Source organism: Dermacentor variabilis, unplaced genomic scaffold (genome assembly GCF_050947875.1).
Source record: "Dermacentor variabilis isolate Ectoservices unplaced genomic scaffold, ASM5094787v1 scaffold_15, whole genome shotgun sequence".
Taxonomy (NCBI): Eukaryota; Metazoa; Arthropoda; class Arachnida; order Ixodida; family Ixodidae; genus Dermacentor; species Dermacentor variabilis.
In genome coordinates, this window is record NW_027460313.1 from 7591624 (window position 1) to 7607356 (window position 15733).

Genomic DNA, 15733 nt, shown 5'->3' on the forward strand with positions numbered 1-15733 from the left:
GTGTTTAAAATTTTGCTGTAGATCGTTTTAATTTTTTTTTCATTTGTATTAGTTGTATTTGGTTTTATTATGAAACTGCTATTTCTGCTGCTCAAGCGAAGTAAAGGCCTTAATCAGGAGGTTTACGCCCTCCTTTCGCCTTACCTTGCTTGTAAACCTAGTATTTGTTTTGCCCAAATAAATAAACAACTTGTAAATATCGCGTTGAAACGATGCCAGAATGCGGGCATTTCCTATTATATATATATATATATATATATATATATATATATATATATATATGCCTCTTACGTGACAGACCTATGGTCGACGAGCCATCTGCCGACGCCATTTTAAAATAGGGGGCACTACGAGCCCTATCTGCAATTAGGCTGGCTGTGCACGTCCACAGAGTATATCTTGCGCCATGTTCTCGACTTACCCTTAGTTTCGTATTGGCGTTTTATCAGAACTGGCGCGCAGCGACCAAGCCATGATAGTTCTCGCAGACTGCCTCCAGCGGAAGGACAGGACAGCGAGTTCTGCATCGGCACGATGAGGACGGCTTGCGTGGTTTTGCTGCTGCTTTTGCTCGAACCGACAAGTAAGTGCATGGGCCAGCGGATGAAATTTTTAAGCGTTTTTCTGTTATTTGTATCTTCTGTGCAAGTTCAAACCGCAGTGCATATAAAAGAAAATTGGCAGACTCACCTGTAGTAGCCGTCTACGCAATGTCAAGCATTCGTGATTTGTCGACAACTATTGTTCGGATAATGTAACTGTTCTGCATCGAATGGTTATGTGGTGACTATAGGCTGTAGTGTTTACATTTATAATAAGCACGACAAACTGTTTGTAATTGTGCGATATAACATTCAAAGTGAACTAAAACTTAAATTATGGGGTTTTACGTGCCAAAACCACTTTCTGATGATGAGGCACGCCGTAGTGGAGGGCTCCGGTAACTTCGACCACCAAGGGCTCTTTAACGTGCACCTAAATCTAAGTACACGGGTGTTTTCGCATTTCGCCCCCACAGAAATGCGACCGCCGTGGCCGGGATTCGATCCCGCGACCTCGTGCTCAGCAGCTCAACACCATAGCCACTGAGCAACCACGGCGGGGAAGTGAACTAAAACCCAGCGGCGCATAGCCCGTGGCACGTACACAGTGTCCCCATGCAGTGCACATAATTTTAAACTGCACTTTCACCTGCATCGGCTCACGAAAACGGCGAGAGAGGCTGGCCCACCAAAAAGTGCGTTACTCGAAGGACAATTGTTAATTAACCAATTAAATGTTGCGCTTTTACGTGCAAAACCACTATCCTATTATGAGGCACGCCTGTAGTGCTGGGCTGTAACCACCTGGGTTTCTCTTTAACGTGCACCCAATGAACGTTACACGGGCGTTCTTGCATTTCACCCCCATCGAAATGCGGCAGCAGAGACTGGGATTCGATCCCGTGACCTTGTGCATATCAGTGCAACGCCATAGCGAGAAAGTCATCGTGCCTGAGCTCGCAGAAGAATGCTTCGCATTAAAAAATGACGGCTATAGCCACATGACGTCACTATGCCGGACCACTTTCCCCCAATTCACTTTAATTAGCCCGTCACTATGCACGCTAGTTCGCAACTGCACGGGAAAACCAGCAGCAGTAAAAATCAATTTGCCGACTGGCACCGTCTATATAATTGATTCTGCTCATTGAACTGGTTTTATACACGTTTCTCACAGCATTACTCACTAAAAGCGGACGGGCACTGCAGTGTTAATAATCATAGCTGCCGCACCTAGGGCATTACCGCACATGTCAGAAAATCAGAATGAGCAGCTTAAATACACTCGTATCCCGAAACAGAACCTGTGGCACGATATACGCCGTAGTGGAAGGCTACCTATTCGCCTGGGTGCTTAAACGTGCACTTAAGTCAAAGCGCACGGGCGCGCTGTGGCATTCCACCCGCCGCATTGCATCGGCAGCCGCCGGGAATCGCGTGCATGACCTCCTGCTCCGCAAGCTGAACGCCCTCGCCGCTGAGTCACGTACGCCCCTTGGTGGTGTCAAAATCGATGAGGCGGAGTTCATTAGCGCAGTCCTGTCTCACATACAGCCATCACGCTCTCCGTTCGAATACTTTGTCCTTACTGTTCTATACCTCGGCTTGAACATGTTTGTGGATGAGAAATAAGGGAAGGAAAAGGATTATTGCCATCGGCTTGCTTTCTTTCTTCCTAAAGGTTACGGCTATGAGGAAAAGGATTTCGAATGCCCACATACGAGTGCCCTTGTTCCAACAACAACAGTTTGCGACGGGATTCTGGACTGCACTCTACCGTCTAATGTTAGCAGCGGTGACGGCCTGTCCGACGAAAGCACAGATATTTGCGGTAAGCTTCCCCGAAAAACTCGCATGCACATCAAAACATAGGTGCACTCATTCTACAGCTGGCGGTAAGTATTTGTGTGCTAAAGTAGTTTGAGTAGGTGTACTATTTTACTCATTTTCAATAGTTCGTCGCAACAGCGCCACGTTACTTTTCAATCTTCCGTGAGAAAAAAAAGGAACTTTTTTCGTTCTGGCGGGATATGCCCCGTTTGGTCTAAATACGCAAACTACTCTAAACGATTCACCCTATTAAAGACAACCATTAAGCTGTTCGAAACGTTGATAGTCGTGGAAAGCAATAAAAGAGAATTTATGGAAATCGGTGCTAAATCAGAAATTTCAAACAGGAATATTCTCGTGTGATAGCGGACATAGCGATTGCCTTCTGGGTCTGAGACAGCATGCTGGACACACGGTGAGCACCCCGGTTGAGGGTCTCATTGACGACAAAAAGTCTGTGTGCGTTACTGGTAGGAGATTTCCTTGGGCGCAAAGTCGAGGAAATGCTCTCATATTGAAAAATAATGTCAGCGCGACCAATCCTATCTTCAAGGGTTGCCCTGCTAGAGCGGTCTGCGCATAACGAGTTTATGCTCGACCACATTTGTTCGGAGAAATTCACGGTGCAAACTACAGGAGCACCAAGAACAACTACTAGACGGGCGCCAATGCAATTAATACCTCGATTCTGCTCGAGACATGCTTGTGTGCGCAGACTTTTGAGTCCGGAATCAACACCGTCCGTACGCATGGTCCGTGTATCAGTTTGTGACGCTTCCCCCTGCTAGCACAGAATTCACCTAACTCATCGAGGCATTCGGAGGAAGATAACTGTTGAAGGAGCCGCGCTGTTGTGCATATTGAAGCCCCAAAAAACGCATTCTGCCTAAAGATGCTAAAGCTTCGTCTTGTTTCGAAAAGATACCTTTTCTAAAGATTCGTCTTCCCGGGCCATAGAATTCAGATTCCTTGCATATTTATCTCTGTAACTGAAATTACTTTCTTGAAAACTTCGCTGTTATAGACGGAATAAGTGTTAAAAAATTTGACGCAGACTGCACCCGTTTGTCACACTTCTAACGCTTGTCCCGTCTTTAGCTGCGCAGTTGTCAAGAATGCAACCGCACCAACTTGTCCTGCTGTCCATAGCTTTCATACTTTTGTTTGCCATGAGTATACAGTTATGATTTGCAGTGGGCTCGAAGAGTCAACATTAGTTCATCGAACTACGCAATGCGACAGACTAACTATCCGCATGGTTCTGTTTCAGCTCCTGCGGCTTTCTTGGATGAGACCGTGTTCCAGAGCCGTGAGGTCACAAGCACGTCCATGCAGCTTATCTGGACGAAGGCTGCAACTGGTGTCTCAAACCACTCGCTCAAATTGGCCGGCTACTTCCTAACAGGAAAGTCTGAGCCTCATTCGTTTCAAAACACTGTATCTGGACGCCTGCACTCATATCACGTCCAGTGGTTGAAGCCATGGACCCATTACACCGTAATTCTGAGGCCATTTTACACAGAGAGTGGCAAGCCTCATGTTTCGTACAAGATTGGCAGGGCAGCTTCGGTGAACGTCCGAACAGAAGCTGCTGGTGAGTGTGTCGATAGAACGTTAACATGTGCACCGCAGAACTTTCCGGGGGCTCGCAACCGATACATCATTCCTGTCATTTTCATACTTGAGCAAACATTAACTTGAGCGCACGTCAAATCATAATTACTAAAGCACAAACAACGAAGACGAAGGAGTGACACAAAGAGACAGGACCGTGCGCTGAACATGCACTGGCGTTTTTTTTTTATCGGGAACATATGTTTTATAATTACGCCAAGCTTCTTCTCGCGCATGCTCGCCATTATTTATCATCATCAGCAGCAGAAGTAGCCTATGTTTAGGTCCACTGCAGGACGAAGGCCTCTACCGGTGATCTCCAATTACCCCTGTTTAGCGCTTGCTGATTCCAACTTTTGCGTGCAAATTTCCTAATTTCATCCCTATACCTAATTTTTTGCCGTCCTCGACTGCGTTTCCCTTCTCTTGGTACCTATTCTGCAACTCTAATGGTCCACCGGTTATCTGCCCTGCGCATTACATGGCCAGCCGATCGAGCTACATTCTTTTTCTTTTTATGAAAACTATAATATTGTCTATCCCCGTTTGGCTTCTGATCCACACCGCTCTCTGCCTGTCTCTTAACGTTAAGCCGGAATTACACGCCATCAAATCACTAAGAAAGCGCACGGGCATCAAAATGACGTAACAATCAGATATCAACCAAAGCAATTTCGTTGTCTAAAAGGGCCACCAATGACTGACTCACGCACACGTTTCTGCATTTTTTGTGCATACAGTGCCTCCATTAGTTGCCTTGCTATCACACCTTTGTGACGTAACATTACACGTGTTCGATAGAACTGCGCTTGGCACGCGCAGCTCTTACAATGAGCGTCCAGTAGCGAGTGGTTGTCCCATTTGACATTGTACAGATGCTTGCCGAGAGGTTTGTTCAGACACGTTCTCGTCTGCCCGATGTGCCCATAGGTGAGGAGAATGTGATGCACTACGCAGCTGGTGCATGCCATGTGCGTCTGCTTAGTGGAACGTTGTTGTCGGGTGCACTGTGATTGCTTGCGCTTTTGGACAGCGCTGCGAATACCGTTTAGCTTGTTCTTGGGTGAAAATATTAAGTCAGTGACGTACCTGGACACAACCTTCTGTAGGCGATGTGACAGCCCGTGAATGTACGGAATAATTTCTGTACTCCTGCGAGCAGATTCCTGGCGCGCCAGTAGTCTACCCGCACGCTTCTTTTTCATATCTTTGAGCAGCTTAACACTGTTGGCACAGATAAGTGACTTTGGGTACCCAGCCTCTTGTGACCTGGTCCTCAACACAGATTCCCCTTTCTGGGTGCACGATTTTGTCAGCGCCACCCTTAAGCACGACCTGGCAATGCTATTCTTCATTTCTTGTGTGCACTGAATAACAACTTAATTTCTTCTCGCTTCTGAGGTGATACTTCCATCACGTGTGGCTTCTTGAGAGATACAGTTCGAGGTCCTAATACTCCAGTTTCCTTTCTTCTGGGAGCTCGTAAGTGAGCGTTAGACCCATTCCACGTTGACCAAGCGTCTTTTCAACCTCACGCATCGTTACTTCGATTTGATCTCGTCAATCACAACCAAGTAGTCGTCTGCATACCTCAAGTACTTCATCTTTGCACACATAGCACGTCCGATCGCTCTGCCGACTTTCGCGAGTAAAATAGTCAGTGGCGTAGCTAGGCCGTCTGGCAGCCGGGGCCCATAGATCTTCTGTCACCCCCCCTCCCCCCCGCCGGGTGTAGTCGACGCAGGCGAGGATATCAACAATTTCCGGGTTTCAGCACCAGTACAGCCGCCTTGGATACCGCGTACGTCCCCCGCGTCCCCCTCTCCTTCGCTTTCTTTCCCAGAGATGGCGACTGCAGCACGTATACACGCTGTTTTTTTTGCGCCAAATAACACAGGGTGACTCAGAAGGGTTTGGGTGCTGCACTGATAACTTGTGATAAGCGCATGTGTGCATCTTCGGTCAGACTGTAAGGCTTGGCAGCAAATGCAAATGAGGCATCGTGGCAAATACGGCTGACGTCAAAAGTAACAAAAAATATCTTTATATCGTTTTATTTATCAATTTTAACGGCAACATTGCATTTGCAAAATTGAAGGCCGACCTGCATATCTTGCCCAACAACAACTTCACAAAAATCCTCGTAGGCACTTATGGCGCGCAGTATTTTGGCTGTGGGCAGCCCTGAACGAAAAACGAAAACGGAAATTAAATTGTGTGTCAGTGACGCTGATCTCCCCACCATATTAGAAAAACGGAAAACGCCACTTGCCTCCCTACTGCGCGGGCGTCAATGCTATGACAATTACGAGTTCTGTTCATTGTGATCAATAAAGCCTTGTTTTTATTTGCTGCTATACGGACAAACGTGATTATCCGAGCTGCGGTGCCACCAAAAGATTGGGAACAGAATGGAGCACGCTTCGCGGTGATTCTTGGCGTCACCATAAAAAAAAAGACCGTGATGAAGCCCGTGCCAGCGAAAGCTTGCACTAGTGTTGGTCTGCACTCGCAATGGAGAGGATTAAGGGATCAACGTCACTCGGCCACTATCTCATATTTCTTTCGCTGCTGCCATATACTGGGCACCGCCCGCAGTGCCAAAGTACTGTAGGTTGTAGCACCCAAAACGATTTTGTTTAAGAAGGTTTTGTTGAGTTAATAATAAGATTTTGAGTCCTCAATTCTCGAATTGAAATGCTTCCTCTATAAGTACTAATTAAGGGATTATTAGGGATATGATTATTACTTATCTGCCATATTTTTCAAGCTACCGAGTTCCTAGTAATCACAAAAACACATAACTTCATAGAATCTCGATCGGGAAATATCCTCACAAAATTCGCCTTCTTTTTATAAAATTACGTGCAGCTGATACAGACACTTTACTTGTAACATGAAGTCACGCAACAGCAAAAGTTTTCTGAAACTTTCGAGGGTAAGAAGGAAAGCGTGAAACATAACGGCAGGTTTCGCAGCGGCTTCTCGGAGCGAGCGGGAGAGGGGAAGTAAAAGCGAGCCGAGCATCGCGGCGGGCCCGCGACTACAGCCTGTCGAGTCATACGCCGCAAAACTCTTCGGCCGAACCGAGTCTGAAGACGATCTAGAGAATCCCATACGCGACTTTTGACGGCCTCACTTATGCAACTTCGCTCTCAACGAACGCTTCGCCGTAAACGCGAGCGCCGGGCGCGCTGGTTGAACGCCCTCTTGCTGCTGTCTTTGTTCGCTGCGCGTTCTGAACGGAAGAGGGACCCAGGAGCCTCAACGCCTTACAACGCCTGACTGCACGTTCAGCGACGCCTGCCCCCAGCATGAACGCACGGCACGAGCGCACCCCACATGAAACGTTCCGCTAAGGCGAGTAGTTTAGCGACCATTTCGCGAATGAAATTTTTTTAGCCCACACATTCGTGCAATTATTTCGTGGGGTGTTGATAGAGCTGCAGCCGACCATTCTGCGGTGCAACGCATCGGGTGCATGAGGTCGGGCTACTCGATACCGGAGCATTCTTTGCCATTTGCGCCCAGTCAAGCCGGCGGAAAGAGGGGTGTCTTCAGGCGTATATGACACCCCCCCCCCCACTGGCCCCTTGCACCCGGGCCTCCTCCCCCCCCCCCCCCCCCTGTTGCTACGCCATTAAAAATAGTGTTGAGGACTGGGGCGACCCTTCATTCTATCCAAACTCCCAATCACTGTAGAAGGAGTCTGCCATTCCACCCTACGACGCCGTACTCTAGGTAGCGACTCGTGATGTGCGAAAAGCCTTCCACCTTGTCACGAACGCCAATTCATTGTTGTCGTTGAAGATGCATTCCCATACACTGCGCATAAACTAAACCTGGGGAAGGGAATAGTATGAATACTAATGATGAAATCAGCCAAACATTATATTACCAAGATATCTAAAGCGTCATTCTTACCAAAAATAAGGCTTTCTCATGCACAATAGATAGATAGATAGATAGATAGATAGATAGATAGATAGATAGATAGATAGATAGATAGATAGATAGATAGATAGATAGATAGATAGATAGATAGATAGATAGATAGATAGATAGATGTTTTTCATCTTTAGTGTCATTAAAGTCATCCGAGAAAACGCTTCACGTACAAACTTACGTATCCCCCTGCGACCATCAAAATTTAAGCTATCGCCAAAAAAATAAAAAAGAAAGCAATAACCTCGCATCCGCACGGCAGTCGAATTCATAAAGTGTTTCCGTTCCCGCGAATCTCAAAATAAAGTTCATTCATGCATTCATCCAGAAGTGTGCGGTATGCTGACCTTGCTCAATTACACTAATGAAAAATGCATCGGCACGATGTAATGCTTTGCCACTAAAGTCATCCGAGAAGACACCTCACTTCCAAACGTATCCACTTGCGACTACAAAAATTTAATATGCTACCGTCTCAACAAAATAGCAACTAACTCACCTCGGACACGGCTTCTCCGCCTTGCCGGCCACGCATCTGTCTGCCAGCTCGATAGGGACAAACGGAGCTCGCTAGGGACAAACGATAGGACAAACGTAGTACCTAGGCGAACAGAAATCTCAAAGACCGAAAGTCCTCACGTTTCTCTCTTGCAACCATTGCTCTTCGCGCATGCGCAGAAAGAGCGGAGAAATCCAATTACGATGTGCTCGTGCATCGAAGCCAGCTATGGAAGACGATGACGACGAATGCGAGAGCAGTGGCACGAGCGCGAGGGGCAGTATGGGAACGCTGGAATGATGAGCGGCATCGAAGCCAGCTATGGAAGAATCGTGAACAGCTATCGTAAACTGCTGTTCGTTTCCGAGACTGTTAAACATTAGTTTTCTGCAGATTAATTTTCACATCCACCCTTCTGCTTTGCCTCTCCAGGTCAGTGAGCATGCATTGCATTTGGTCTCCTGGGTTACTAAGCAAGGCAATATCATCAGTGAATCTCAAGTTACAAAAGTATTCTTCATTACCTCTTATCCCCAATTCTTCCCAATCCAGGTCTCTGAATACCTCCTGTAAACACGCTGTGAATAGCATTGGAGAGATCGTATCTCCCTGTCTGACGCCCTTCTTTATTTTGATTTTGTTGCTTTCTTTATGGAGGACTATGGTGGCTGTGGAGCCACTATACATATCTCAGTATTTTTACATACGGCTCGTCTACACCCTGATTTCGCAATGCCTCCATGACTGCTGAGGTTTCGACAGAATCAAACGCTTTCTCGTAATCAATGAAAGCTATATATAAGGGTTGCTTATATTCCGCACATTTATCTATCACCTAATTGATAGTGTGAATATGTTCTATTGTGAAGTGGCCTTTATGAAATCCTTCCGGCTCCTTTCGTATACAGAAGTTTAAGGTGTTCCTGATTGTATTTGCGATTACCTTAGTAAATACTTTGTAGGAAACGAACAGTAAGCTGATCGGTCTATAATTTTCAAGTCTTTGGCATCCCCTTTCTTATGGATTAGGATTACGTTGGCGTTCTTCCAAGATTCCGGTACGCTCGAGGTTATGAGGCATTGCGTATACAGGGTGGCCAGTTTTTCTACAACAATCTGGCCACCATCCTTCAACAAATCTGCTGTTACCTGATCCTCCCCAGCTGCCTTCGCCCTTTGCATAGCTCCCAAGGCTTTCTTTACTTCTTCCGGCGTTACTTGTGGGATGTCAAATTCCTCTAGACTATTCCCTCTTCCATTATCTTCGCCAGTGCCACTGGTACTGTATAAATCTCTATAGAAATCCTCAGCCACTTGAACTAGCTTATCCACATTAGCAATGATACTGGCTGCTTTGTCTCTTAACGCATACGTCTGATTTTTGCCTATTCCTAGTTTCTTCACTGATTTTAGGCTTCCTCCGTTTCTGAAAGCATGTTCAATTTTATCCATATTATACTTCCTTATGTCAGCTGTCTTACGCTTTTTGAGTAACTTAAGAAGTTCTGTCAGTTCTATTCTAGCTGTAGGGTTAGAGGCTTTCATACGTTGGCGTTTCTTAATCAGATATTTCGTCTCCTGCGACAGCTTACCGGTATCCTGTTTAACGAAGTTATCACCGACTTCTATGGCACGCTCCTTAATCATGCCCTTAAGATTGTCTTTCATTGCTTCAACACTAAGGTCCTCTTCCTGAGTTAAAGCCGAATACCTGTTTTGTAGCTTGATCCAGAATTCCTCTATTTTTCCTCTTACCGCTAACTCCTTGATCGGCTTCTTTTGTACCAGTTTCTTCCGTTCCCTTCTCAAGTCTAGGCTAATTCGACATCTTACCATCCTATGGTCATTGCAGCGCACCTTGCCGAGCACGTGCACATCTTATATGATGCCGGGGTTAGCGCAGAGTATCAAGTCTATTTCATTTCTAGTCTCGCCGTTCGGGTTCCCCCACGTCCACTTTCGGTTATCCCGCTTGCGGAAGTATTCATAATTCATTCATTCATTCATTTCATTTATTTATACTGTCAGACCTCATCGGGTTATTACAGGAGTGGAGAATAAAAACAACAAAAACAAAATAGAACGTGACTGAGTTACAAGCTTTGACTCACAAAGCTTGTCTTAGAATGGAAAAGACGTATGAAATACAGCATACAAGGGAAAGTAATAAAGCAACCAGTCACAATTTGTCACTGCATCGTCATAGACACAAGAAGAGTCGCACATGTAAAAGTAAATGCATACATATTGGGTAATTCACTATGTTTTATTACAAAAAGTTGTGCTTTTAACACTTTCCAAAAAAGGTAGTTAAGGACATCGAGGTTACAAGAGAGTCGGGTAACAAATTCAAGTCTCTCATTGCCCTCGGAAAGAAACTGAACTTGAAGCAATCATTGCGGGCGAGTGGAGGAGGAATGTACATACTATGACGATGCCTCGTTGACGCGTTCATAGGAAGCTCAAAATAATCATCTGGTTTAATATCTACTTCATTGTGAATAACTTCGAAGAGGAATTTTATTCTGACGTATTTAGTTCTGAGCTCAAGTGGTGCTAGATCAGCTAATTGACATAACTCTGTTGGTGAATGGATGCGACAATATTTATTAAATATAAACCTGGCAGCTAGCCTCTGTATTCGGTCAAATTTAGAACAGTTAGTTTTGGTGTGTGGGTCCCAAACGATTTTAGCAAATTCAATATTTTGTCTAACTAGAGTTTTGTAAGCAACACATTTAATTTCAGGGGTTGCCCGATTGAGGTTCCGCCTCAAAGACCACAGGGCTCTAAGCGACTTGATGCACACATTTTCTGTGTGTGTATTCCAGCGTAAATCTGATGTAAAAGTTAAACCCAAGTATGTGTGCTTTTCAACGTTCTCGACTTGGCTGTCATCAGTGTAGTATGAGTAACTAAGGGCGCGCTTTTTACGTGAAATACACATAGACACTGCTTTTTGAGCGTTTATGGCCATTTGCCAATCGTCGCACCATTTTTCAATTTTTTCTCTATTTGAGTAAATTTCTTCTTGGTCTTGTCTCGACCTAATTTTGTTATAAATGACGACATCGTTGGCAAACAAGCGCAACGGTACAGTGATGTCATCAGGCATATCATTAATAAATACGAGAAATAAGAGTGGTCCTAGTACCGTGCCCTGAGGTACACCAGACTCCACAAGTGATGGTACAGACTGGCAGTTTCCAATTTGAACCTACTGTTCTATGCAATGAAGGCAAGACGTGAACCATTTCGTGATTGCGGAATTTTTAAATATGGCGTCTATTTTGTGTAATAACTTAGGATGAGAAACATTATCAAACGCCTTTGCAAAGTCTAGGTACACTATGTCGGTTTGGCCACGTGAATTAATGGTTTGGGCGAGGTCATGTACAATTTCTATAAGTTGAGTTGTCGTGGAGAGTTTTCTTCTGAACCCATGTTGACGGCTGTATAATACCTTATGGTAATCCAGATATTTAATTAAATGTTTTGATACAATATGCTCCAGTAATTTTGAACACGCACTGGTAAGGGCAATTGGCCGGTAGTTGTTGACGTCTGCTGTTGCGTCGCCTTTGTGTATGGGTACGCTTCCAAGGACTGGGGAAACAGCCGGTAGTAATAGATGAGTGAAATATAATGGCAAGATATTTTGAAACCCACTCCGCATAACTGTATAAAAATTCATTGCGTATTGCATCTGGTCCAGGTGATTTCTTCATATTAATGTTGAGGAGCAATGGAGGAGCCTGAACGGCGAGACTAGAAATGAAATAGACTTCATACTCTGCGCTAACCCTGGCATCATAAAAGATATGGACGTCCTCAGCAACGTGCGCTGCAGTGACTATAGGATGGTAAGAACTCGAATTAGCCTAGACCTGAAGAGGGAACGGAAGAAACTGGTACATAAGAAGCCGATCAATGAGTTAGCGGTAAGAGGGAAAATAGAGGAATTCCAGATCAAGCTACAGAACAGGTATTCGGCTTTAACTCAGGAAGAGGACCTTAGTGTTGAAGCAATGAACGACAATCTTGTGGGCATCATTAAGGAGTGTGCAATAGAAGTCGGCGGTAACTCCGTTAGACAGGATACCCGTAAGCAATCGCAGGAGACTAAAGATCTGATCAAGAAACGCCAGTGTATGCAAGCCTCTAACCCCACAGCTAGAATAGAACTGGCAGAACTTCGAAGTTAATCAACAAGCGTAAGACAGCTGACATAAGGAAGTATAATATGGATAGAATTGAACATGCTCTCAGGAACGGAGGAAGCCTAAAAGCAGTGAAGATGAAACTAGGAATTGGCAAGAATCAGATGTATGCGTTAAGAGACAAAGTCGGCAATATCATCACTTATATGGATGAGATAGTTCAAGTGGATGAGGAGTTCTATAGAGATTTATACAGTACCAGTGGCGCCCACGACGATAATGGAAGAGAGAATAGTCTAGAGGAATTCGAAATCCCACAGGTAACGCCGGAAGAAGTAAAGAAAGCCTTGGGCGCTATGCAAAGGGCGAAGGCAGCTGGGGAGGATCAGGTAACACGAGATTTGTTGAAGGATTGTGGGCAGATTGTTCTAGAGAAACTGGCCACCCTGTGTACGCAATGCCTCATAACCTCGAGCGTACCGGAATCTTGGAAGAACGCTAACATAATCCTAATCCATAAGAAAGGGGACGCCAAAGACTTGAAAAATTATAGACCGATCAGCTTACTGTCAGTTGCCCACAAACTATTTACTAATGTAATGGCAAATACAATCAGGAACACATTAAACTTCTCTCAAGCAAAAGACCAAGCAGCATTCCGAAAAGGCTACTCAACAATAGACCATATTCACACTATCAATCAGGTGATAGAGAAATGTGCGGAATATAACCAACCCTAATATATAGCTTTCATTGATTACGAGAAAGCGTTTGATTCTCTCGAAACCTCAGCAGTCATGGAGGCATTACGGAATCAGGGTGTAGACGAGCCACATGTAAAAATACTGAAAGATATCTATAGCGGCTCCAAAGCCACCGTAGTCCTCCATAAAGAAAGCAACAAAATCCCAATAAAGGCGTCAGACAGGGAGATACGATCTCTCCAATGCTATTCACAGCGTGTTTACAGGAGGTATTCAGAGACCTGGATTGGGAAGAATTGGGCATAAAAGTTAATGGAGAATACCTTAGTAACTTGCGATTCGCTGATGATATTGCCTTGCTTAGTAACTCAGGGGACCAATTGCAATGCATGCTCACTGACCTGGAGAGGCAAAGCAGAAGAGTGGGTCTAAAAATTAATCTGCAGAAAACTAATGTTTAACAGTCTCGGAAGAGAACAGCAGTTTACGATAGGTAGTGAGGCACTGGAAGTGGTAAAAGAATACATCTATTTAGGGCAGGTAGTGCCGGCGGATCCGGATCATGCGACGGAAATAATCAGAAGAATAAGAATGGGCTGGGGTGCGCTTGGCAGGCATTCTCAGATCATGAACAGCATGCTGTCATTATCCCTCAAGAGAAAAGTGTATAATAGCTGTGTCTTACCAGTACTCACCTACGGGGCAGAAACCTGGAGGCTCGCGAAAAGGGTTCTACTTAAATGAGGACGACGCAACGAGCTATGGAAAGAAGAATGATGGGTGTAGCATTAAGGGATAAGAAAAGAGCAGATTGGGTGAGGGAACAAACGCGAGTTAATGACATCTTAGTTGAAATCAAGAAAAAGAAATGAGCATGGGCAGGACATGTAATGAGGAGGGAAGATAACCGATGGTCATTAAGGGTTACGGACTAGATTCCAAGGGAAGGGAAGCGTAGTAGGGGGCGGCAGAAAGTTAGGTGGGCGGATGAGATTAAGAAGTTTGCAGGGACAACATGGCCACAATTAGTGCGTTACCGGGGTTGTTGGAGAAGTGTGGGAGGGGCCTTTGCCCTGCAGTGGGCTTAACCAGGCTGAGGATGATGATGATGAGGAGCAAGTTAAGAATTCCTTCTTCACTAATTACTATATCCTCTATTGGGACCCTATCGAAGATATCTACAAAGTGTGGAACCGTGCCGTTATCTCGCGTAAAAACAGGCGAGAAAAAATCACTAAAGCTGTCAACCCGTTTATCGTTATTTTGGCTCGCATCCACGTGTGGTCGCTTATCCTTAAAATTAACGTAGCGCCAAAATTTTCCGGGGTCTTCTGGAAAAAAAGTTTTTAGATGTGATGCTATAAAACCTGTCCTTGCTGTCCCGAACAAGTTGCTTTAACTGTTTGCTTAGTTGTCGAATGGGTTCCTTATATTATGAGGTGGGGTTTTGCGAACAAGCTTTTCGTTTCCTTTTCAGTTTCCTTTTAATATGTATAATTTCCCTCGTCATCCAAGGAGTTTTCTTCCTGGCAATTTTGCGCCTTTGGGGACAAAACGTTCGATGCACTGTCGTAGAATGTTTGAAGAAATGTTCCACAGCAGGTCTGTACTGGCTCCAGAACGATAATGCATTAAAAACTGGTCGAGGGACTGTTCTAAGAAGTCAAGTGCCCCGACATCATCGGCATGTTGAAAAACTACAATGAACTTCTTTGAATGAGTACTACGTATGTACGCAGTAACGTTTAAAGATAACAAAACCATATTATGGTCAGATAGACCCTCTGCAACTTCACCGCAAACAAGAGAAGACATCAAGCCTGGCGACACAAAAACCAAATCAACAATCGGGGACGTCGTTCTGCATACTCGTGTGTAATCCGTTACAACCTGGGTTAGTTCGTAACAAAACGCAAGCTCTAGTAGTTGTTCACAACAAGTCACCTAGGATCAGAATGTTATTACCTTGGTGCCGATTCTAATCCATAAAGTTCCTAAGTTGAAACAACGAATCTATGGGGCAACCGGGAGGACGTTACACACCACCTATAAAAACTGTGCGACTGCCTAAGTTAGTTTTAATCCATACTGCTTCAATATAATTCTCAACTGGCAGAATCGTGAATGAAATGTTGCTTTTAATCATAATCGCAACACCACCACCCCTTCTCCCTCGATCTTTTCTTATTACTATGTACCCGGAAGGTGTTATTTCCGCATCGCATATGTCCGTGTGTAACCGTGTTTCTGTTAGGACCAGGATGTCTGGGTCATGTTCCAAAACAGCACATTCCAAAGCTTCAGCCTTGTTCACCAGGCTTCTGGCATTTAAATGTATGATTTCAAAAGCAGAGGGTTCCGGGGGATGAGTTCATGCCGTAGTTTTATCTGGAGAGGCGTGCCACTTGCTCCGCTCGTTTGTTACGTCATTCCAAGTGT

At 45.0% G+C, this 15733-nt stretch overlaps 1 protein-coding gene across 1 annotated transcript in view; it reads left to right on the forward strand.

Annotated features, from left to right (window-relative positions):
- Positions 1 to 451: 451 nt before the first annotated feature.
- Positions 452 to 15733, forward strand: part of LOC142567910 (uncharacterized) — a 99441-nt gene continuing 84159 nt past the window's right edge. Inside the window, exons 1-3 of the mRNA XM_075678000.1 lie at positions 452 to 583; positions 2224 to 2373; positions 3643 to 3966. Coding sequence (XP_075534115.1) covers positions 535 to 583; positions 2224 to 2373; positions 3643 to 3966 — 523 coding nt within the window. The 5' untranslated portion in view covers positions 452 to 534. The remainder of the gene's footprint in view (positions 584 to 2223; positions 2374 to 3642; positions 3967 to 15733) is intronic.